Source organism: Onychomys torridus, chromosome 6 (assembly GCF_903995425.1).
Source record: "Onychomys torridus chromosome 6, mOncTor1.1, whole genome shotgun sequence".
NCBI lineage: Eukaryota > Metazoa > Chordata > Mammalia > Rodentia > Cricetidae > Onychomys > Onychomys torridus.
Genome location: NC_050448.1, coordinates 71,380,017 through 71,404,170, shown reverse-complemented (window position 1 = coordinate 71,404,170; position 24,154 = coordinate 71,380,017). Strand labels below are relative to the sequence as shown.

At 49.3% G+C, this 24,154-nt stretch overlaps 2 protein-coding genes and 1 pseudogene across 8 annotated transcripts; 1 reads left to right on the top strand and 2 right to left on the bottom strand.

Moving 5' to 3' along the window:
- Positions 1 to 1,060: 1,060 nt before the first annotated feature.
- Positions 1,061 to 4,906, bottom strand: Ankrd34a (ankyrin repeat domain 34A). Of its 4 annotated transcripts, XM_036190052.1 has the most exons (5): positions 4,742 to 4,906; positions 4,435 to 4,568; positions 4,046 to 4,235; positions 3,882 to 3,945; positions 1,061 to 3,475 (listed from the first exon to the last, which is right to left on the bottom strand). In XM_036190052.1, exon 5 carries the CDS (start codon positions 3,357 to 3,359, stop codon positions 1,878 to 1,880), a length of 1,482 nt encoding a protein of 493 aa, XP_036045945.1. In that variant the 5' UTR covers positions 3,360 to 3,475; positions 3,882 to 3,945; positions 4,046 to 4,235; positions 4,435 to 4,568; positions 4,742 to 4,906; the 3' UTR covers positions 1,061 to 1,877. The 4 variants fall into 4 exon arrangements, with proteins under 4 accessions (XP_036045945.1, XP_036045948.1, XP_036045944.1 ...); XM_036190055.1 differs by lacking the exons at positions 3,882 to 3,945; positions 4,046 to 4,235; XM_036190051.1 differs by lacking the exons at positions 4,435 to 4,568; positions 4,742 to 4,906 and having other exon boundaries at positions 4,046 to 4,362.
- A 1,046-nt stretch (positions 4,907 to 5,952) lies between these two features.
- Positions 5,953 to 22,257, top strand: Polr3gl (RNA polymerase III subunit GL). Of its 4 annotated transcripts, XM_036190057.1 has the most exons (9): positions 6,204 to 6,359; positions 13,687 to 13,834; positions 18,463 to 18,630; positions 18,945 to 19,074; positions 19,793 to 19,861; positions 20,111 to 20,167; positions 20,356 to 20,429; positions 20,533 to 20,646; positions 22,040 to 22,257. In XM_036190057.1, exons 3-9 carry the CDS (start codon positions 18,505 to 18,507, stop codon positions 22,124 to 22,126), a joined length of 657 nt encoding a protein of 218 aa, XP_036045950.1. In that variant the 5' UTR covers positions 6,204 to 6,359; positions 13,687 to 13,834; positions 18,463 to 18,504; the 3' UTR covers positions 22,127 to 22,257. The 4 variants fall into 4 exon arrangements, with proteins under 4 accessions (XP_036045951.1, XP_036045952.1, XP_036045950.1 ...); XM_036190058.1 differs by lacking the exons at positions 6,204 to 6,359; positions 13,687 to 13,834 and adding an exon at positions 5,953 to 6,187; XM_036190056.1 differs by lacking the exon at positions 13,687 to 13,834.
- On the bottom strand, positions 20,960 to 21,059 carry LOC118586431 (annotated as a pseudogene).
- Positions 22,258 to 24,154: the final 1,897 nt, after the last annotated feature.

The window sequence follows — 24,154 nt, the reverse complement described above, 5'->3', positions numbered from 1 at the left end:
GGTAAACGCTGGAAATCCGGACAGACCTCTGGGGCGGGGCTTGAAGGAAAACTAGGCCTGGATGCGAGGCTGGGTAGACTTGTAGCTGGAAAGGATCCTTCAAGATCACTTGTCTGGTTCAGAGAGGTCATGTGACTAGTCTCTAAGTTCATATACAATTGGTGGCGAAGCTAAAACGGGGTACGATGCCGACTTTAATGAGAACACGCTATGTAGTATACTTTGGTGCACTGTCTTGCCTAATAACTGCAAGCAAAAACCAGATTTTTATTATTTTACGAACAAGGAAAGTGATGCTCAGGAAGGCTAGATACACTGCTCCAAATCAAATAGCTAGGTGGTAAGGGGAATGCAGGCATAAGTGTTCTGATCCAAAGGTTTTCATCTTTTCACTATGCTACATTTAGGGGTGGTTTTTCAGATTTCAGCTATTTACTAAGGGAGTGAGAGACAGTAGAATGTGTTTATCACTGTACAGAAAGAAAGAGCTAGAATACATGCAGAAACCTATTACACTGGGAAATTCAGGACCTGTGTTGGAAAGGGTCACTTTGTTCATGGAACTCCTCAGGCTGACACCACACAGACACCCGTGCACACACACTATAACACGCTTTTGTTGGCTGACTATCCTTCCTTACTTCTTCTTGGGTGAGCTTCCTAGTCCCCGCCCTCTCTCCTAGGGTGGCTCAGAGATTAAACATGGAGGTGAGAAGAAAATGGATGAGGCACGCCTGGGGAAATGAAATTAAACCCTGTGTTTATACAAGACAAAATCAAAACAAAAAATGTCAAGAAGGGGGGGGGGTTGTATCTGCTTTTGGAGAAGGGGGGTGTGTTTCTGTAAGAATCTTAAATCAGTAAAGACCAGGCATGGGGAGACTGTAGGGAAGGCCTATCACATGCCTGAAAACCTTCTACAACCACGATCGGCCAGTTGTCCTGTAACCTTTGGAGACCCTCCCTGGGTGGTTGCAATGGTGAGTTAGCATCACACACACACCCCCATCCCTCTCCTCTTTACCCCCACCCCACCCCTTCAGGCAGCAGAGACTAAACAGAGACTTCGGAACACATTTATTTGACATGTCAAGTGGTAAGAGGACTGACTTGGGCTTCCTCCCTCTTCTACCTGTAGGGGTGTTCATAAGCTCAGACACACAGAAGAGCAGCTTAGAGCCCATGGCCCACCCCCTGGGGGCAACAAGACGGTCCCTAGTAGTGTGTGTTGGGTGGGTGAGGGGGTGCGGGTGGGAAGGCAAAGCCGGAAGTTGAGGGCATGAGAGGCAGCAACAGACCCGAGCCCGGGAGCTGCTGCTGGAGCCTTAGGAAAGAGAAGAAGACATCCTGAAAAGCGGATGGAAGCTGGGTGTGAGCAAGGAGCCAGGCATGGAGAAGCAAGACCTGCAGAACGGGGTGAGATACTCGTGAAGAGAAAGTAGAGTATACGAGAATATGATAGGCCACGTCTCCGGGCATACATAGAAAGCAAGGGGTTGCTTTTTCAGGAGAGCAAAGATCCAGGAGACCAGCCTCAAGTGGGGGCTCCCTGCTGCTTCCGAACAAAGGCCAGGGAGCCTGGGACCCTAGCACAAGTGGTCCTCGGTTTGTTGGTGTGTTGTGCCTCGGGGTACCCAAGTAATCCCGTGTGCGTGTGAAATGACCAGGGCACGAATGCGTGGGTCTATACGCCCAGTAAACACAGTATTTATCCTTCCTCGCTAGTAAGTGTACTGTGCTTGTGGACACATGCTTACCCATGTGTGCGTGCACAGTGCCGTGAGCACATGCAAGAGATCCCGTGTCAGAGGTATCAGCTGGTTCTCCTGCCATCAGGGTCCTGACCTTCCCCTCCTCGGTGACTCTCTGACTTCCACTCAGCGCCCTGGTTCCCCTGGCCCGCCTAGACTCTGGAAACCCCCTAGCAGGCGAATCTGCTCAGTCTGCATGGAGTGGCGTCTCACCAACTTGCGCTTGCTCCTGGGAGACCCTGGTGCCCCAGGAGGGGCAGGCAGTGAGGGTGCCCGACCTCCGGCTTGGGGGCGAATGTCGGGGATGGGAGGGTGGGGGCTGACGTTGAGGGGAGGCAAGAAACCGGGTCGCGTTTGCGAGATGTGGTCCAGGAGCAAGGTCCCGGAGCCCCTCCGCTCCAGCAGCCCGGGACTCCGCCTCCGTCCGCTCAGCGGGGATACAGCCCCGGGCAGACTTTCTTGGGACTGGCGTGGGGAAGAAATTGAGCCCGCTGGAGGGAGGGTCAGCGGAGAGGCGCTGTATCGCCGGCGCTCCAGGGATAAGCGGCTGGACTCGGGCGAGTCAGGGCAGAAGTGTCCAGGGGTATCGAGCTCCACCGGCTCCATGCGGCTCAGTTTTTGCCTTAGCCCTGAAGGCAGACCAGGCTCCTGAGTCTCGGGCGCTGTGTTTCGGCGCGAGAGGGGACCCCCGCCCGTCACTTTCTCCGCCCATGGAGGCGGGTCCTCCGGGCCTTCGGTGCTGTGACGCCGAGAAAGACGCGGTCTGCCGGTCAGGGTCAGGCCGTTCAATTCCGCGGCCAGGCGCTCCATCCCCGGTCTCCCTTCGGCGGGAGGGACCGGTTGAGGAGGAGCCACAAGGCCCCAGGGCTCGGAGTTGAGCCTTTTGAGTGGTTTTGGAGGGTGTCGAGGCGGCTTGGGGAGAGGTTCGGAAGGGGAAGGGTCGTCAGGGGGCTTAGGAAGAGGGAATTCAAATACGTCTCTTTTCTCCTCTTCTTCCTGGGCGCGAGGGGATAACAACCCCCGTCCTCCTCCTGCAGTCTGCAGCTGGACTTCCGAAGGCGACGTGCAGACCCCTGGACTAGGAGGAGCCGGTGCAGGGTCCTCTACCCCCGGGGACGGTGGGGAATTGAGATACTGCCTGGTCTTCTTGGTGCCCGAGGGCGAGGTATCCGTGGTTATGATGATGACCTCCGTGCCCTTGGCCTTGCAGGCGTCCAGCAGCGTGGCAAGGGTCTCGCGGTCCCCGCGGTCCAGGGCGTGGACCAGCGCCGAAGCGCCAGCGTGATCTCGGACTGAGGGGTCTGCGCCGTGGGCAAGGAGCAGAGAGGCCACTGCGGCTCCCCCACCCCCGGCGCAAGCGTGCATGAGCGCGGTGCGTCCTAAACGGTCTGCGATGTTGGGGTCCGCGCCTTGCTCCAGGAGGTAGCGTACCATACGCGCCTTGTTCTGAGGGTCGTCGTAGCGGGCCCTGCAGGCCGCCATTAGCGCAGTCTCCCCTTGGGCATCACCCTCATTCACGTAGGCTCCTCCCTCCAGAAGCAAACGGGCCAAGCGTAGCTTACCCTGACCCACCGCCCGAAGAAGAGCGTGGCCCTCGGTGTGCAGCATAGCTGCGGCTCGGGCGAAAGCACCGATGGAGCCGGGACTGGGACCTGACGAAGATGGCTAGGAGTGTGGGGGTGGTGGTTGGGAGAGGCCTGAGATCTTGGTGGTAAAGCCTATCCCTGTGAAAAAGAGGAGAGAGAGAGGGAGAGAGAGCTTAGTGACAGGCTCAGCAGGGAAACTGAGGCACCGATGAAGATGCCCGGTGTATGACAGGAGGGGGGTGGTCTCCAATGCACAGTGCTTCCTCTTGACTCCTGCCTTTGAGCTTCCCCCCACCTCCCCGCCCAGTGCATGCCAGAGGAGGTGGGAAGGGTGCATCCGCACTGAAGGATGAGGGCTCATGCAAATACGTACATGCACGCGCAGAGATATTCGCACCCCCCCATTCGCACCCCACGGCTTATCAGACCTTTCCAACATCCCCCTTTTCTTATCCACACTTGGAATCCCCCTCTCTAGGATACTGAACGCCACCCACCCACACACATGCACCCGTACAGTCATACACATATTTCTATTCCTAACCTCTTTCAGATTGCCACATCCCCAAAAATTGAGTGGGGGGAAGGAAGCAGCTTGCATTTGGGACCTGAAGGGGTGGAGGAAGAATTAGGGATTCTTTTGCCCCTGCTGTGTTCCCCGTTGCTCCTCGTTTTTCCTCCTCCCAGGCTGTACCCCCAAATAGATACCTGAATGTCCGCATAATCTTTGACTGGCCAGGATTGAGGCCGGGGCCATGGGGGCCTCCGGGGTGGAGGAGCCGGGTACCTGGGGGCCCACATGGCGTGGGGGGGCACCCGGATTCCCTTGGTGTCAGTATCTGCGCCCCAGCGCTGGATCCTGGTCCCTCCTCCCGGTGCGCCCCGGGCACAGCGCCGGCTCCGGAGGAGAGAAGAGGGGGGGTGGGGGCGGAGCTCTGCTGTGCTATTTATAGCCCAGTCTCTGCGGGTGGGGGCGTCCGGCACCAAGCCGCTCCCCACCCCCATGCGCACACACATAAACCAAAAAAAAAAAAAAAAACTAGTGCTTCCAATCTTGACTTCCGTTTCTTAACCCACCTCCCCCAGCCCCAACAAACCTAAACGCTCCTTAGGGGACTCTCCGGCGACCCATTCAGGAACCATTCCGATTCTGATTCTTCGTAGAGCTTGAGCAGATCTCCATGATAATCCAGTACGCCAGACCTGACTGCCACACACGGCATATGGCACACTGTGCAGAGAGACGGGTGTAGGGAGGCGGTTGGGATCTGCAGCGGCGTCCACACAGATCAGAGAGAGAGGCAGGAGATGTGGCTCCTTTCCCATAGTTTAAATACCGGGGAGAATATTGCCTGGAATCAGACAGCAGTGTCCCCCCGCTGCACCTCTCTCAACATCACACACCTGAGACACTTGGATCTCAGTTCCCTTGGGTCCTTTAGGAATGAGGAAGGTGGGTCTCCCAGGGCATTTCTAGGGCAAGGGGCATCTCAGATTCCTCCCCCCCCCACACCCGTATTTCAAGGAGTGTCTCTATACGAGAGAGGAAAGGGGCAGAGAAATGACTGGACCCTTGTTGCACGGTGCTCTCTTTACATCTCCTTACTCTATCGCTTGAAGGTCCCTGCCTGAATCACTCCTCGCCTCTTCCTATCTGTTGCTCTCGCTGCCTCTGCCTCTCAGTGCCACCTGTCCTGTCTCCATGGTTACCAAGGCTGCCATCTGCATATTTTAGGGATGAGTTTGTGTCCAGTTGGAAGGTACCAAGGGAAGTGGGGGCATTGGATGGGTACTAAGGGTTTGGAAAGCTTATCATGGATCCTAGAGAACTCAAATGGCAAAAGCCACCATATACAGATGCAAAAAATCAAAAATAAAATGTTCCTGGGAAAGAAAGAGAAATAGTGGTTGGGAAAACGCCCACTGCACTAGCTATCGATGTGTGCCGAGTGCTTTGCACACACCTCTAACCCTCACAACTCTACACGGTGGGAACTATTGCCTTCTTGTAAGGAGGTTAAGTTCCCCAAAGTTTCACAACTATGTTTTCGTACTAGTCCAAAAAACTGGACACAGCGCTGCACCCACATACAACTCCCCAGTCTAAAGGCCATTTTCCCTGACATCTGGCATATTCTTGTTGACTACTCCTAGCTTTTCTCCATCTTGAAGTGTTCCCTCTTTCTAATCTGTGAAAGCATGACTCCCTCTTCCTAACCCCCACCCCACTCCACCTTTACCAAGGGGTTTGAAGGGCGGTGGAAAATACAGAAAGAAAGGAACCCCACTGGGTTCTGCCTTCTCCCCGCAACGACGTCTCTGATCCCCAGGCCCCCTCCCTGCTCCCACTTCTTAAGACACAGCTCCAATCCACGGGGGTGGAGGGCGGTGGGAGCATTTATGAGCTGAGCTTGGTAGCCCACGTTCAGGAAGAGCAGAGGCAAAAGTATCGTGAGTTCAAAGCCAGCCTAGACTGGGTAGCCAGACCGTCTTTTGAAAAAAAAATTTTTTTTTCAAGTATTTATTGGTGGTGCTGGAGACGGCGTAAGATTAAAGAAAGGACTGACTCAGAGAGGCGCTCGAGTGGGGGCGCGCACGTCGTAGGGCCAGAAGAGGGCGCCAGAGCCGCTGGCGCTGGAGCCTGGCGGTTGGGAGCCTCCGGGCGGGTGCTGGGAACGAACTCGCCGCGGAGGCCATGTCCCGGCAGCGAGTCTCCGCTTCTGGCTCGGCCACGTGCCTGGATGAGCCCTCTTGGCCGACTCCTGCCACCCAGAGCCCGTTCCGTCCGGGCTGAGATGGAGACTGCAGCCCCGGGTCTCAGCGCGCCCCACTTGCCAAGCCTCAGTTCCGGTGAGGCTCGCTCCCTCCGCCCCCTCGCCTCGCCCTCCTCCGCTCGCCAAGATTGGCCGGGAAACCCGCCAATGGGGAGCTCGGGGAGGCGGGCCTAGAGCGCGGGCTGGAGGAAGAAAAGCGAATTTCAAGTTGGCCGCTGCGTGGGCCCCGAGTGGGGGAGGGACGGCAGGTAAGGCTTCGATTTGGTGACTCTGACCCGGTTTGGTCCGGTACTTCCCAAATTAGTCCTCCGGGGCCCACAGCAAGCTAGACAACGCTTCCTGTCAGCCTGTCGGATCAGCCCCCTTCTGGATCCCCACCCTTTCTCCCCCGGCTCCCGTTGCTGTATTGACTGTACATCAAAGAGGACAGGGCTTGCTGTCGTGCCTGGGGACAGATTTTAAAGCAGAAGGCGAGGAAGGCTCCTCCTTGTAGCTCAGAAAGGAACCAGCCTCGCCCGCGTCTCTTAACACTAGCCCCCTGTCAAGAGCCTGACAGACTCCTGCAATCCATCAAGTCAGCTGAAACGCTCTCCCCTGCCCACCGCTTTCCTCCTGGATTGCCTTTCTTGAAGGATCAATTGATCCCAGCCTGGCACTGCCTGATTAGCACTATCGGAATCTCTTTATAATTTTTAAAATCACAGTATGTGTGTGCGTATTTGTGTGTAGACGTGCGTGCCACGGCTTGCGCATGGAGGTCAGAGGACAAGTTGAGCCACAACTTGAGTTTTTCTGGCCACTTGGCAGCAAGAGTATTTACCATTTCGTGGGGCTCGCCCTCTCCCTCCATCCCGCCCATCCTTTTTATTGGCAGACTCCTGCCATGTAGCCTATACTGGCCTCCATCCTGCCCATCCCCTGCTACAGCCTCCCGAGTTACAGGTTTACAGGATTACAGGTTCTCGTTTGACGTTTCTATTTGGACGGACAGATTGTGGTCGGTGATACATTGTGCTCAATAAGCGTTAATTGAATGGAATTGATCTGTGGGAACCAGTGCTCTTGTCAAGGAGGACAAATTTAAACTCCTAATGAGGGAATAATAGAAGACAACATAGTATATAATTAAGGGCCTTTAAATTGGTGGTTTATTGCATTAATGTTTTATAATCACTCTCAGACCAGAGAAGGAAAGCAGCAGAGAACCGGAAGGGAGGCCGTACGACTCACAAGGCCTCAAGTGTGGAAGGTCTTTGGACTCATGTAGTCAGATGTGTACTGAGCACCTACTCCATGCCAGACACAATGCTAGACAGTGAGGATCACAGTGAGCCCTCTGCTAAAAATCTATTCAGTACATTATTTAGTGACTGTGAGACAGGTTCTTGCTATGCAGCACAAGCAGGCTGGCCTCCAACTTACGATCTTCCTGCCTCAGCCTTCCTGAAAGGCCGAGATAACAGGCTTGCACCACTACACCCCAAATTTAAAAAAAAAAAATTTCAACTGTGAAGAGTGAATCCGGCCTTACAAATGCTGAGCATTAACTCTGCCCTGAGCTATGCCCACACCTCTGTGCCAACATCTTTGGTTTAAAAAATATCACTAGTTCTTTTCAAGTTATCCCACTATTTAATTTTTTTCTTTATTTGTTCAACTTAATTTGTTAGTGGGGCTAGGTGGAGTGTGTGCCATGGCACACATGTGGAAGTCAGGAAGGAAGTGTATTCTACATTTCCACTGTAAAACAGAAGATCGCACCAATGTTACACTTTTTAAAGTGTGTGTGTGTGTGTGTGTGTGTGTGTGTGTACATATGTGTGTATGTCTGTGCAGTATGTGTATACAGTGCCTGCATAATCCAAAAGAAAGTATCCGATCCCTTGAAACTGGAGTTACAGACAGTTGTGAGCCGTCGAGTGGGTGCTGGGAATCGGACCAGGGTCCCATGGAAGAGCAGCCAGTGCTCTTAACCACTGAGCCATCTCTCCAGCCCTCTCCTGCATTCTTAAAAACAAAATATCCTTTCTACTTGTTAATTGTAGGATACCCATTCATTCCATACAACTTGCAAACATGTAGCAATAAGAGAAAAGTGTGCATTATTCCATAATCCTAATGTAGTAGTTACTGGTTAGTATTTTACAATTTTAAACTTTGCTATTATTACATGTACTAGTACACACCCATGTCAGAGCACTCATGTGGAGATCAGAGGGCCTTTGTGAGGTTATGTCTCCATTTCACCTTTACGTGGGTCCCAGGGATGGAGCTCAGGTCCTTAGACCTGCATTGTCATGCAGTGTGTGCCTTTACCTGCTGGACCATCTTGCCTGCCTGTTACTGTATCTTGATAGATATTCTCAGTTTATTCTGTATGCATGCATAAATTTGTGTGTTTTATAAGTAAATAGGGCCACACAAATTCAATGTTATACCAAGAATGGAAACACAAAAGAAAGTAACAGATGAACATGGCTTTATATCATATTCCCCCTCACCCCTCACATTCCATATTATGAACCTCCTTTTGCCTGTATATAACTTGAGGTCATGACATTTGTGATAACTGATAATACTCTAAAATGGTTTGTTTTTTTAAATCATCTATCATTAGACCACTTATGTCATTATAGAATTTGATGTTTGAAACAAGGTCTCACTATATAGCCCAGGCTGACTTGGAACTCCCTAGATACCTTAGTGTGCTAGGGCTGTAGGTATGCATCACCAGCCTAGTTTATTTCAGAACTTTTGCTGCCACAAATAGCTCTTTAACTGACATTCTGATACTTTTATTGCAGAATATGTGATTATTTAGGATGGATTTTATGTAGACGGAATTTTCTATCCTGCCAGCCAATTCCCAAATAACCACACAGAGATTTATTATTATAAATGCTTGGCCAATAACTCAGGTTTGTTACAAGCCAACTCTTACATTTTTAATTAACCCATATTTCTTATCTACGCTCTGCCATGTGGCTCTGTACCTTTTCTCAGTATGGCAAGTTCATCTCCTTCTCTCCACATCTTCTGAGATTCTGAGATACTCCCCCCTCCTCCTCCTCCTCCTCCTCCTCCTCTTTCTTCTTCTTCTTCTTCTTCTTCTTCTTCTTCTTCTTCTTCTTCTTCTTCTTCTTCTTCTTCAAGACAGGGTTTCTCTGTGTAGCTTTGCGCCTTTCCTGGAACTCCCTCTGTAGAGCAGGCTGGCCTTGAACTCACAGATATCTGTCTGGCTCTGCCTCCCGAGTGCTGGGATTAAAGGCGTGCACCACCACCACCTGGCTACTCCTCCCCTTCTTTTCCATGCTCTCTTTTTGTCTGCAAGTCCCGCCTGACCTCTGCCTGTCCAGCTTTTGGCCAGTCAGCTTTTTATTAACCCAATCACAGAGACATATATTCACACACTGTAAAGGAAGAGTCCGCAATTTTAACAGTAGGGTTTCTAGATTGAGATTAAAAACCTTGGGAGGTTGTTTGCTCTTCCCATTGAGGTGTGCTCATGTTTTCATTTGCTTTCTGCTGCTGTGATAAAACACTTTGACCAAAAACAACTTAGGGAGGAGAGTGTTTATTTGGTTTACACGTCCCAGTCACCATCTATAGTGAAGGAAGCAAGGCAGGAACCCGGAGGCAGGAACCCGGAGGCAGACACTGAAGCAGAGGCCATGGGGATGCTGCTGACTGCCTGCCCTCCATGGCTTTCTCAGCTTCTCTTCTACATAACCTAAGACCACCTGCCCAGTGGTGGCACCGCCCACAGTGCCCTGGGCCCTCCCACATCATCAATCAAGAAAATGCCCTCACAGACTTGCCCACAGGCCCATCTGATGGAACCATTTTATCAATTAAGATTCCTCCTTCCCAGATGGCCCTAGCTTGTGCCAATTTGACAGAAAGCTAACCAGCACAGCCAATGTCCATGCGAGGGGAATCTCACCACAGCCTGATTATTATCATTTTAATTTTTGTTAGTTCCTTTGTTAGATAGAAAATGGTTTTATTGGGCTGCAGAGATGGCTCAATCCATAAAAAACACTTTCATCTCAAGCTGGAAAACCTAGGTTTATATCCCTAGAACCTGTGTAAAGCAGGATATGGTGGCCTGAGGTGTAACACCGACACTCCTGTGGTGAGACCAGAAACCACAGGAGCTCTCAGGCCAGCTATGGCAAACAAGAAAGACCTTGTCTCCAAAACAGCAGAGGGTGAAGACCACACCCAAAGTTGTCCTCTGACCTCCACACACATCACAGCCCACACGCACCTTCACACGCAAACATAAGCACACTGTCCACACACATGCATACAAAACTATTTTTTTTAAGCAGGGGCTAGAAAGACAGCTCAGTGGTTAAGAGGGTATACTGCTCTCACAGAGGACCCAAGTTTGTTTCCCAGCACCCATCTGCAATTCCAGCCACAGGGGAATCTGACCCCGCTGGCCTCCATGGGCACCAGCACTCACATGCACATAACCCACAAGAGGTTTTAACTCCAGCACTTGGGAGGTAGGGTAGGCAGATCTGTGTGAGGCCAACCTGGTCTATATAGTTCTAGAACAACCAGCGCTATACAACCAGCACTGTGTAGAGAGAGCCTGTTTCAAGTAGGTAGGTAGGTAGGTAGATAGGTAGGTAGGTAGATAGATAGATAGGTAGGTAGAGATATGTTTTAAAATGTTTTTTTTTTTTAAGATTTGTTTATTTATTATGTAGTGTTCTGTCTGCATGTATTTCTGCACACCAGAAGAGGGCACCAGATCTCATTACAGATGGTTGTGAGCCACCATGTGGTTGCTGGTAATTGAACCAGGGACCTCTGGAAGAGCAGTTGGTGCTCTTAACCACTGAGCCATCTCTCCAGCCCCCTTAAAATGGTTTTATTGACCATTATTTTGTCAACTTTCTGTTTATATTCTTTGTTCCTTTTTGTTGTTGTTGTTTGTTTGTTTTGAGGCAGGGTCTCTCTATGTAGCCTTGGCTGGCCTGAAACTCGCTCTGTAGACCAGATTGGCCTTGAACTCACAAAGATCCACCTGCCTCTGCCTCAAGTGCTAGAATTAAAGGTACTCAACACCATGTCCAGCCTTTGTCTGTTCTGTTTTGTTTCGATCTGGTTTGGGTTGAGTTTTTTTGAGACAATATTTTACCGTGTAGCCTGGACTTGCCCAGAGTTTGCAATCCCAGCTTCTCTAGTGCTGGGATTACAGACATATACAACATGCCCATCTTTTTGTTTGTTTGGTTTTGGTATTTTTGAGACAGCGTTTCTCTGTAGCTTTGCCCCTTTCCTGGGACTCACTCTGTAGCCCAGGCTGGCCTCAAACTCACAGAGATCCACCTGCCTCTGCCTCCCCAGTGCTGGGATTAAAGGTGTGTGCCACCACCGCCCAGCCAACAAAAGCCCATCCTACTTGCTATTTTCCCCTCTAGTACCAGGGGCTTGATCCTGGGGCCTTTCACCACCTGAGCAAGGGGTGTATCCTGGAGATACATCCCAGCAAGCATTTCTTTTGGAGGGAATGATTTTTTTTTTCCATTTAGATCTCCAAGAGTTCTAACACAGTATTACTTCTTACCATGTTTACTGCAGATACAGAATTAGAGTGCCCCAAGACTGGTCACTGTATCATCTCCTTTTGGGACCTCACCTACTCTCATAACTTAAACTCTTATTTGTAAACTGATAGCTCCACCAGAATATAAACTCCATGTAGGAAGCACCAGGGGTGCACGGGAGTTTTGTTAGCATTCTGCAACTTCATGGCACATAGTAGGTGTTGTGGTTTGAATGAGCATGGCCCCCAGAGGCAAATATATTTGGATGCTCGGTCCCCAGTTGGTGGAACTGTTTGGGAAGGATTAGGAGGTGTGGCCTTGTTGGAGGAGGTGTGTCACTGGGGGTGGGCTTTGTGGGTTCAAAAGCCCTCATTGTTCCTAGTTAGCTTTCTCTCTCTCTCTGCCTCATGCTTATGGATGAGATGTGAGCTCTAAGCTACTGTTCCTGTGCCATCCCTGCCACGATGGTCATGGACTCACCCTCTGAAACTGTAAGCCTCCAATAAAGCCTCTTCTATAAGTTGCCTTGGTCATGGTGTCTCTTCACAGCAATTTAAAAGTAACTAAGATGGTGGGTTTATTATTATTATTCCCATTTTACAGACAAAGAATCAGAGTTTATGTACCTAGAACCTGACAGAACTTGGACTTTTGTTTGTTTGGTTGGTTTTGGTGTTTTGAGACAGGAACTCATGTTGCCTGAGATGGCCTGAAACTCACTGTGTAGCCTCGGATGGCCTTGAACTCCAGAGCATCCTTCCTTTACATCTCAAGTGATAGGATCCTCACAGGCATGTGCTCCCATACATGTGCTCTGCCTTCCTTAAACACTATGTAGTTGCTGGTAGGTTTTTTTTTTCTTTTGTATGTTTTGTTGAAATGTGCTCTTTAGTAACTTTTACTAGAGTACAAAGGTGTGTCTAACCAGGCCTGAGTGTGTGGTGTGCAAGCTAGTGTGTGTGGAAAGCACCTTGCTCTAAGGAGCACTGGGGAGGACTGATGTTAATACAGCAGATCTGAGCCACATTATAGGAGACTTGGAATATCCTCAGGAATCTCTTCTTAATGTTTTTATTAGTGCATGTTAATACACAACAATGGGTTCCATTATGACATTTAGTAGATGTGCTCCAGTCATCTATGTACAGTGTATTTCAGTCACATCCTCTCTCTCTCCTCCCTCCCCCCCCCCCCCCCCCACAGAGTTGCCCTTTCTTGTCCCCCACCCCCACCCCCACCCCCACCCCGTCTCTCTCTCTCTCTCTGTCTCTCTCTCTCTCACACACACACACACACACACACACACACACACGTACACAGTTGCCCTTTCTTGTCACACACACACACACACACACACACACACACACACACACACACAGTTGCCCTTTCTCCTGCCGATCCTCTTCCTCCCACTTAGAGTCCCTGGTGCTTTTGTGTCTTTTCAGTGTGTGGTGCAATCAGTTTCATTACGGTTGTTTATGGAGCATAGGAAATTATTTATTTTCTTTCTTTTTTTTTTCTAAGACAAGATCTCACTATGTAGCCTTGGCTGGTTTGGAGATCTCTGTGTAGACCAGGCTGACCTAAGCTCACCGAGATCCACCTGCCTCTGCCTCCCGACTGCCAGGATTAAAGGTGTGAGCCACCAGGCCAGGCTCAGGGAGGGTTTCTTTATAGGAGCTTGAGAACCTTACCAATGGCTACACCACTGGAGAGAACACCTCTGCCCACAGTTACTGCCATTAGCTGCTCACTTCTTACAAATTCTTGGGGAGTAGGTCCCCATGACTCCCTCCTTTGGTGACAGGATATGAACAGACCCAGTCTTGTGCCGATCTTGTGCAGTTAATCACAGTTGCTCTGAGTTCAAGGGTTCCCAGCCATGCCATGTCCGGAAATCAGTGTTCCACACACACCAGCCGTTCCTCCCTTCCGTCAAGTTCCTGAGCCTTAGAATGGGTGTCTTATGGCGTGACAACCGACAGTCTTGTATTCTCTGTACTTTGACCAGTCTCTGGTGTCACCTCTGACTGTAACAGCTGTTCCTCTGACCAAAGCGGACATCAGCACTGACCCATGAGTTGAAAACAGTTGTTTAGAAGGTATTCAGCAAAGCAACAGCAGTGACTTCCCCTCGGGGACCTTTGATCTCCACAGCGGTAAGCTTTTGACTGGGTTTACAGTATCATGTGTTGTCGTTGTAAATGGATTCATTACAGATTCCCGAGCTGAGAGGGGAAGAGCCCCGATGTCTAGTTTCTGACCACCACCTTGATGCCTGCATTAAGTAGTATTGTCCTTTTTCCTCCGTGTCTTTGGTGGTGACTTGTTTAATGTGTGAATATGTGGAAATGGGGTTAGAGTTGTCTAGCCTCCCAAGTTCTTGGCCTTTTCTTAGCTCCCCATTGCCCTGCCATCAGAACCACGCTCCTCCACAGCTGGAGCCGAAGCTGTCAAAGGAAAGAGACTTAAGCCAGCCGTGTAGTCCTCTTCCTTGAAAGGAGCTACAGACAGGATGACAAGATTGCTGTCCCAAGTCACCGTGAAATGTCCTCTCTCTCAACAGCAATCTTTTTCTCCCTCTGTTTTTCATGGTAGTTAGACTCTCCTACCTCCTCAGATACCATCTTCTTCCTGGTGTAGATTAGTCCTGCGTACGATTCTGTATAGAAGATATGTAATCTATTTACATTTAGTTCAGTTTTTAAACTCTGTGTGTGTGTGTGTCTGTCTGTCTGTCTGTCTGTCTGTCAGAGAGAGAGAGAGAGAGAGAATTCTCCAAGTCCTCTGACCTCATCTGTCCTTTGCTCTTCCACCTTGTTGAGGCAAGGTTCTCTAACCACTGAGCAGTGAACTTCAGGCTAGTTAGCCTGTAACCTTCCACCAGTCTCCTGTCTCTATTTCCCATTGGTTCCATGGATTAAACTCAGGATGTAAGCTTGCATGACAAGGGCCTTTACCCACTGCGACTTCTCCTTGGACCCGTGGTTAAAATTTTAAATCAATAATTTTATTTATTGGCTGGTCATGTTGGCACATACCTGTAATCTCAGAACTTGGGAGGTAAAGGCAAGGAGGATCATGAGTTTAGAAATATCTGTGTAGCCCAGGCTAGCCTCAGACCCCTTGGCTGCCCTCTTTCCTCAGCCCCCCAAGTGCTGGGATTACAAGCTTGAGCCACAATGCCTACCTAGTAATTTTCTCTTATTATAAAAGAAGTATTCATACATTATAGAAAAAATCTGAACACACGGACAGAAAGGAAGAAGAGGAACATACATGAAAGCAAAGTGATGTTGCCAGGCTAAGGAGGTAGTGTACCCACTGAGTGCTCTCTTAGAGTGTGGAAAGCCTTACATTCCACTTCCAGTACTGTAAAATAATAAGATAAATAAAACAAAATTGGGCAGATAACCTCCAGAGTTTCCAGATTCCTGGTACACAGCTTTCCCACTATTAATGTTGTAAATTGTTGTAAATTGGTATATTTTTCTTTTCTTTTCTTTCTTTCTTTCTTTTTTTTTTTTTGTTTTGTTTTGTTTTGGTTTTGGTTTGGTTTTTTGGTTTTTTGAGACAGGGTTTCTCTGTGTAGCCATGGCTGTCCTGGAATTCAATCTGAGGACCAGGCTGGCCTCAAACTCACAGAGATCTACCTGCTTCTGCCTCCCCAAGTGCTGGGATTAAAGGTGTGTGCCACCACTGCCTGGCATATTATTATTTTTCAACGTTCATATTCCATTTAATGTGGTGATATTTGGTTTGTGCTCTAACAAATAAAGCTTGCCTGGAGATCAAAGTGCAGAGCTAACCACTAGTTAACCATAGAGGCCAGGCAGTGGTGACACACACTTTTAATCCCAGCACTTGGGAGGTGGAAACAGAAAATGATATGGCTGGGCAGAGAGAGCAATCTGAGGTGGGAGGAGACAGGAGCTCACCCCTTTCAGGCTGAGGAATTGCGAGGTAAGAGGTGGCTGTGACTTGCTCCTTTGTCTTTCTGATCTTTCAGCATTTACCCCGATATCTGGCTCCAGGTTTTCATTTTTAAGACCAATTAGGATTCACGCTACAATTCAGATTTCTTCAGTTTTTATATAATGGTCTTTTCATGTGTCCCGATCCCATCCAGAACATCCCGTTACATTTTATCTCATCCCCCTGGGTTCCTGTGAGCTATGACAGTTTCTCGGTTTCTTATTTTTTATAAATCTTGACTGTTTTGAAGAGAACTGGTCAGACGTGACGCAGGCTAGCCCTCTGTTGGAAGCCATTGTTTTTCAGTGACTAAACTAGACTTAAGCGTGTTGGGACCGATGACACGTGTGTGGGGGGTAAAGGTAGCATTTCAAATCTGTCACATGCATGGAGGTGTAGCACTCGGGAAACTTAGTGTGCAAGGGCAGCCTGGGCTACATAAGGACACCTTGTCAAGGAAGGATGGAAGGAGAAGAGGAGGAGAATGGGAAGGAGGCTGCTGGCTTGTAGTCCCAGCACTCTGGAGTAGAGACAGGCAGATCACAGGTCATTGTCTCTGTCTGCTACATAGTGAGTTTCAGGCCAACCTGGGCTATCAGAGACCCTGAGTCAACAAAACAAGAAAAGAAACAAATGTCTTTATATCATGTTAAGAATATGTATTACCGGGCATCGAGGCACCTGTGAGGTTGGAATTGACTCCACTGTAGGAGGACCCTTCTGTCAGCCCCTACCCCTAAGCCAGCAGCAACAGTGCTAGGATGCCATATTTCCACCCTGTTCTGGGCCTATCAGTGTCTTGCAGAATCTTGGATCATTAAACATATTATTATTTAAAAAAAAAGGATATGTATTACCCACGTGAGTTACTGCTGTTGATGTTGGCCTTGGCCATCTGGCTGGCAGGATGTCCACTAGACAGTTACTCTATACCCTCCAATTTGCCAAAAGCATGTGGGGCAAAATTTCCTGTACAACTCACACTTATCAATCAGGAATTACGCTTCTGTCCTGTTAGCGTGGGATATCTACAAGCTTTGGATTATGTTTTAGTTTGGACTATCTACATAGTTTATTTAGAATTCTGCATGGGACATTGGTCTTTTCCCAGTCATTTATATCACTATGTACTCATGGACATTTACTTTGTACTTTAGGATTATAATATAATATTGATTTTTTTCTTATTGGGGGGCTAAAGAGATGGCTCTGTGATTAAAATCTATTCATGTCCCAGCTCCTCATCAGGCACGACCATCTGTAATTCCAGTCTCTGGAGAAACAATGCCCTCTTCTGGCCTGCCTAGGCACTACTCACACAGAACACATACATGCCTGCAAAACACTCATACACATAAAATAACACAAAAATCTCAAAAATAAAAAGATTCATTTTGTTATTATGGGTATGTGTGTGTGTGCACATGAATTCAGGTGCCCATGAAGGTCAAAGGCATTGGATCCCCTGGAGCTAGAGTTACAGGAGGTTAGAAGCCAACCTTTGTGAATGCTGGGAATCAAATTCATCTGGAAGAGCAGTTCCCATTCCTAACCACTGAGACAACTCTGTAGCCAAAATTTATTAATTTGTAATGCTTTGGGATCTTTTAAAATATTAACTTTACTTACGTGTATGTGCCTACTTGCCCATAGGAGCACCATGTGTGTGAAATGTTTATGGAGGCCGTAAAAGGGCATTGGATCTCCTGGGATGGAGGAGTTACAGGCAATTGAGAATTGCCTGATGTGAGAGGTGGGAACCAAACCCAGGTCCTCTGCAAGAGCAGCATATACTTTTAGGCACCAAGTTAGCTCTCCAACCCTCCTTTAAAAATATTTTTTTAAAAATGTCTTAAAGGGAGGTGGAGAGATGGTTCAGCAGTTAAGTGCACTGGCTGTTCTTCCAGAGGTCCTGGGTTCAATGCCCACTATCTACATGGTAGCTCACAATTGTCTGTAACTCCAGTTCCAGGGTACCCGATACCCTCATACAGATATACCTGCAGGCAAAACACCAATGCACGTAAATAAGAATTTTTTTTTTTAATGTTTTAAAGTTGTGTGTATGTGTGAGAGAGAGGGGGAAGGGAGAGAGAGAGAGAGAGAGAGAGAGCAGGCACCCATGCCCATGGAGGCCTGACAAGGATGTTAGATTCCCTGGAGCTGGGTTTACAAAAGCTACCAGATACAAGTACTGGGAACTAAACTCCATTCCTCTGCAAAAAGCAGAGCATACTCTTAACCACTGAACCATCTCTCCAGCCCCTATTTGTTTGTTTTTGAGACATGATCTTGCTATTCAACCCTGAGTAGCCTGGAACTACGAAGACCACGCTATCCTCAAACTTGCAATCCTCCTGCCTTCGCCTTCCAAGTGTGGGCCTGGGATTACAAGTTTGTCACATCACTCTTAACTTGATGTTTTATTTATTTTTTTAATTAGTTAATTAATTATATCTTTGTTGTTGTTGTTGTTGTTTTGTTTTTTTCGAGACAGCGTTTCTCTGTGTAGCTTTGCGCCTGTCCTGGAACTCACTCTGTAGACCAGGCTGACCTCGAACTCACAGAGATCCGCCTGCCTCTGCCTCCCGAGTGCTGGGATTAAAGGCGTGTGCCTCCACCGACCACCATTGGCTTTTTTAAGTGTCACAAAGAAACAATCTGGAATATAGCTTAGACGTAGAGTATTACCTAGCATGAGAAAGGTCCTGGGTTTGAACCTCAGCATTGAGACAAAGGTCACCTGACATAGAACATTGGGTGTCATGTAGCTCCTTGTACTTCTTTATCTCTTTGTTTTTGTCTTTATTAGGTTTTTCTCACTGGATCTCGGAGTATCCAGGCCCCCTCCACCATGGCCAGCCGGGGTGGGGGCCGGGGTCGCGGCCGAGGCCAGTTGACCTTCAACATGGAGGCTGTGGGCATTGGGAAGGGTGAAGCTTTGCCCCCACCCACTCTACAGCCTTCCCCACTCTTCCCTGTGAGTGTCCCCTTCCTTTCCTAAGACTCCCACTGACTGCGTGTAAACATGGAATCCTCCTGGCCCGTCATGAGCTGCCCTCATTTTGACCCTCTGTCTCCAGAGTCCCGCCCCACAGATGACACTTTCCAGGCAAAGGGATGTTTATCTTTTCTCTTCATACTCCCCACTCCCCAGCTTTCAAAAGATGCCCTATTGCCCTCCCATTCCCCTGGCCCTCTGTTTACAGGGAACCATGGATTCAACTTAGGGGAAGGTCCTTTAAGGTTTTTCTGCAGCGGTTTCGTCCTAAGTTAACCATTGTGCCTCCTCAGCCCTTGGAGTTCCACCCGGTGCCTCTGCCCGCAGGAGAGGAAGGGGAGTATGTCCTGGCTCTGAAGCAAGAGCTGCGTGGGGCCATGAGGCAGCTCCCATACTTCATCCGGCCAGCTGTCCCCAAGAGAGGTCAGTGGGAGGGCTAGCATCATGTTTGGTGCCTTCTGTAGGCAGTGCCCATGCTCAGCACCCTTGGGGACCAGGGTGACTCAGGATGTTCACTATCTAATGGAGAGAGCATTAAGATTCCCTGTGTCTGAGCTGTATCGGCTTACTCAAGGTTTGAACTGAACCTTAGTCTTGGGGCTGGTAGGACATTGAAGCATGAGCATCTTACCTCATACGTCTAGTGGGGGATGCAGTACAAACTTTACCACAGCTCGGCCGCCTCCTAACTAGTTGGAAGGACCCTCTGCTAGGTCTCAGAACCCTACCTATGCCAAGCATTTTCCCTTCATTAGTGAGAGCAGGGGACTGAAGAAGCCAGGCTTGGCATGACAGATAATTACCCGTGCTGAGGAAGAAGAGTATTTTAGTATTCGCAACTAAGGCTTTAACACTGAGGCCTTGAGAGCTGAAGGCTCGAAGAGGTGGGAGACTTACCAAGCTAACCCTATTAGTAAGAGGAAAAGAGAAGACTGAACCCCTGGTTTTTATCCTGGTGTATACTGTCCAGTAAAGCACGCTGCCTCTCAGAAGAGCAGAGTCTGCACTAAGGGCGAAGTGTAACAGAAAGGCAGGATGGAAAGGGAAGGTCTTCATTTCACAGCACTGGGTTTGGAGTGAGGCGATCAGTAATTCTCTAGAATTAAGAGAAAACTCTGACTCCTGACCTCTGACCCCTCAGATGTGGAACGTTACTCAGACAAGTATCAGATGTCTGGGCCCATTGACAATGCCATCGATTGGAACCCCGGTAGGTGACTAGCCCTGACTGAATGCCCCTCTTCAGAGGTGCCTTGAGGTACCTCAACCACCGCCCTCCCTCCCTGTCCTGAGCAGCATCTAGAAACTAGAATCTGAGATGTGCTCTCAACTCTCTCGGGTTCTGCCTACAGTGCCACCAAACTTCAAACTTTGCACCCCTCCCCTGCCCCTCAGCACCAGTCCTCACTCACAGAAGCCTCAGACGTCCCGCTGACCTTCACACCCTCACTGTTCCCAGATTGGCGCCGGCTGCCCCGGGAGCTCAAGATTCGAGTCCGGAAGCTACAGAAGGAACGTGAGTGAACCAGAAGAAGGGTGAGGGTTCACGGCCGGGGCCACAGTAACCACGTGAGGGCAGCACACACACACACACGCGCGCACACACATGTGCGCACACACACGCGCATGCACACTTTTAAACCTGGAAAGAAAGCTAGTCAGGAGATTTGCTTCCTAAGGTTCCCTTTTTGATCCTCCAAGCAGGGACCACCATTATACTCCCCAAGAGGCCCCCCAAGACCACAGAAGATAAGGAGGAAACAATACAGAGACTAGAGGTGAGGACCTATGATAGACAGCTGGACCCCAGGCCTCTTAGGGCCTCAGTTCTCCCCGTGTTAGCTGAGTGTGAGCTTCTCTTCCTGTTCATCCTCACATGAGACTCTGGAGAAGAAAGAGGAGGAAGTGACTTCAGAGGAAGAGGAAGAGAAAGAGGAAGAAGAAGAAAAGGAAGAAGGCGAAGAAGAAGAATATGATGAAGAAGAACATGAAGAGGTGAAGGGGACTTCTGCCCTTCCCTCTCCCTCAGACCTCTCTTTTCCCCTCCCAAGCTCTGGACTCTCTCTCTCTCTCTCTCTGTGTTTGTGTGTGTGTGTGTGTGTGTGTGTGTGTGTGTGTGTGTGTGTGTTTTGTTTTTTGAGACAGGGTTTCTCTGTGTAGCTTTGGTGCCTGTCCTGGAACTCACTCTGAGGACCAGGCTGGCCTTGAACTCACAGAGATCAGCCTGCCTCTGTCTCCCGAGGTGCTGGGATTAAAGGCGACTGCCTCCACCACCTGGCAGTTGTTGGTATTTTTATGCTCAAATGGGAAAAATATGGACTGCTATATGAATTTGCCTGTCATCCTTGAACAGGGATCATGCTAATCTCTGTATCATCCCAATTTTAGTATATGGTATATGTGTTGCTGAAGCGAGCACATTTGTTTTGTTTTTGTTTTTTGTTTTTGAGTCAGGGTCTCACTATGTAAGCCAGGCTGGCCTGGATCTCCCAGAAATCCTCCTACTTCCTAGTGTTGGGATTACAGGAGTACACCACCAGATTTATGATACAAATGAGTTTTTCTATTTGTTGGTGTGTGTGTGCGTGTGTGTGTGTGGGGGGGGGAGAGGCGGCAAATGTGTGGAGGTCAGAAGACATGTGGGAGTTGGCTCTCTCCTTCTACAGTGGGGGTCTGGGGATTGAACCCAGGCCCTCCAGGTCGGCAGAAAGCCCCTTTTGTACTGAGCTGTCCCCTCTCAGCTCGTACACAGGAGGTGTTCTCGGAGTTGCAGGGCCTAGAGCGACGATGCCAGCGATGGCTGTCTTTCACCTGCCTCTGGCCTGTCCTCAAAACATGTAACGTGGTGTGTGAGAGGGCTCAGAGGGCAAAGGTGCTTGCTGCCAAGCCTGATGACCTGAGTTCAATCCCGGGAACCCACTCTGTGAAGGACAGAAGTGATTCCTGCAAGTGTCCTTTGACCTCCATGTGTGTATCAGGGCATACACACATACACACATGGTCACAGACACAAATAAATACATGTAATTTAAATTTAAACGGCATGGGGTTGGAATGGTGGCTCAGTGGTTAAGGGCAATTGCTGCTTTTCCAGAGGACTCAGACTCCATCCCTAGCGCCCACATGGCAGCTCACAACCAACCACCTGTAACTCCAGTTCCAGAGCATCTGATGCCATTTTCTGGCAGCTGAGGGCGCCAGGCATGCGAGCGGTACACAGTCACAGGTGCTGACAAAACACATAGACACATAAAAAATAAAAGTCACTTCTGACAGCTGGTGGGGTGCAGCTGGAAAGCTGTGTCTGGGAGGGAAGGAGCCTGGGAAGAGATGGGAAAAAAAAAAACCCTGAAACCATCGCTGACCCTTGCTTCTGTTTACGTTTCAGGAAACTGATTACATCATGTCATATTTTGACAACGGAGAGGACTTTGGAGGTGATAGTGACGACAACATGGATGAGGCCATATACTGAAAACCTGGGCCCATGCATCTTCCTTTATTTGAGATAGAGGGGCTAGAATTATTCTGGGTTTGCCCTATTTTTGTTATTCCTGTTTTTGAGATAGGATCTCACGTAGCTCAGGCTGGCCTGGAACTCAGTATGTAGGTGAGGTTGGCCTTGAACTCTTGACCCTCCTTCCTCCATCTCCCAGGTCTTGAGATTACTGGGGTACACCACCACACCAAACTTCCTATTATTTCCTTCTGGGAGGAAAACATTTAGTCAGAATCGGGGGCCTGTGTGCTCCCTGAGGTGTGCTGACAGATGTGCCAAGGAGCATCTTCCTTCCCCTTCAGACCTGTGTCGCCTGTCCCATGTGGGGAGAGGACCGGTGTCTTAGTATGAAAGAAGAGTTGGAGTGTGACTGGGTTGGCAGAGTGGACACAGCTGTGGACACACTTCTACCCAACTTTTATAACCTGTCTGGACACACTCGGGGTGGAGACAGTCAAGAGGAGTAAGGCCTGTTTGTATTTGTAAATAAAATGTTTGTATCTGTCTCTTCTCAGAGTGATATCTACCCAGAAAGGGTGGGAGGAAGGGCCTTCTGAAGGGGTGTCCAGTCAAGTCACACACACACACACACACACACACACACACACACACCCTCCACCCTGCCCCAAGTACCGAGGATTGAATTTACAGCCTTACGCTGTAAATGCTAAGCAAGCGTTCCATTACTAAGCCATATCCCCAACTCTTTATATTTATTTATTTTTTTATTTTGAGACAGTGTTTTGATAAGTTGCCTAAGTTGGCCTTGAACTAACTCTGTAGCCCAAACAGGCCTTAAACTCTCAGCCTCCCAAGCAGCTGGGATCCCAGGCTTGTGCCCCCAGTGTCAGGCATGTGCAGTGTGTGACGCTAGGACCTTGTCCTTGGCCTCTCTCACCCGACCATGGGCACTCAGGAATTCTCCTGCAATGCTGTCTGAAAGAAAGCAACGTTGGGGAAGAGCACAGGGTCCCCCACAGACCAGCTGCCTACCCCAGTCTTTGGCCTCCAGCACCGGGGACAGGAACGTGTGTATTCAGGCACGTCCACAAGGACACAAGCCCTCTCTTTCTCACACTTGACCTTGAGCGCGTCCTTATTTACAAATGATTGCGGCTATTTTTGTGCAGAGTCAAGAAAGCCAGGGGCCAGAGAGAGGAGTGACAGGCTGTTTTCAGCTTACACAGTTCTCTTCCAGGACCCGGAGAGCCCACTTTGAAAGGCAAATTTAGGGAACCCTAAATAACCTGTTCTCCGCTCTCAAAGCTAGTGTATGGCTTGCGGTTTCTCTTGGTTCTCTCCCTTGTGGAATTTAGTTAGCCTTTCTCACTCTACTTTGGGGAGGGGGAGGCGGTGTTATCCTCCAGGAAGTCAGGAGGGTGGGGAGGAAGAGAGTGATTTAGGGACACTCACAGCTCAAGAGATGCTTCCTCGCCCACACAGCGCTCCCTTGGGTGAGGTCACTTCCCTAGGCTCTGATTGGCTTCCGCGGAAGCCTTCCTCAAGCTGATTGGTTGCATGCACTTGACATGCCACAGACACGAGTAAGTTGCGTGTCCAGTATAGACACTGAGTAGGACCTGCATAGGTATCTGGGGGTGCTGCCACGGGAGACCCCACTCACCCTTTAAAAGTCGTAAGGTGGGGTGTGGGAGACGTGTCAATAAACGTCTCAATTGCCTAAAAGGGAGGCCGACTGAATTTCCTACAGCATCGCGAGCCGCAGACCCGAAACCCAGTCAGGTATTTCTGACCCCATTGTACATGGAGAATGGGGCTTTAGGCTCCAAGGAGGGAAAGCATCTTTAAAAGCCTCGTTTAAATGTGCTAGCAAGTGTTAAGATAGAAGCCCGGTCCAAGAAAACGGAGAAGGGAACAGGAATAGAAACGAACATTCCAGAGTTATTGAGCAATTTGTGATGATTGATGTGTTTCCTTTTCTAGCTCTCGGAGTGAAGGGTGGAGCCAGGGGACTTGTCGCTGGGGTTTCCCACAGTTACACAG

Excerpts from the sequence above, each read along its gene's own strand:
- Polr3gl (XM_036190058.1), top strand. The coding sequence starts at position 18,505 with ATGGCCAGCCGGGGTGGGGGCCGGGGTCGCGGCCGAGGCCAGTTGACC. Across the intron at positions 20,430-20,532 it reads AAACAATACAGAGACTAGAG|ACTCTGGAGAAGAAAGAGGA; the intron begins GTGAGGACCTAT and ends TCCTCACATGAG. Across the intron at positions 20,647-22,039 it reads ATGAAGAAGAACATGAAGAG|GAAACTGATTACATCATGTC; the intron begins GTGAAGGGGACT and ends TTTACGTTTCAG.
- Ankrd34a (XM_036190052.1), bottom strand. The coding sequence starts at position 3,359 with ATGCTGCACACCGAGGGCCACGCTCTTCTTCGGGCGGTGGGTCAGGGT.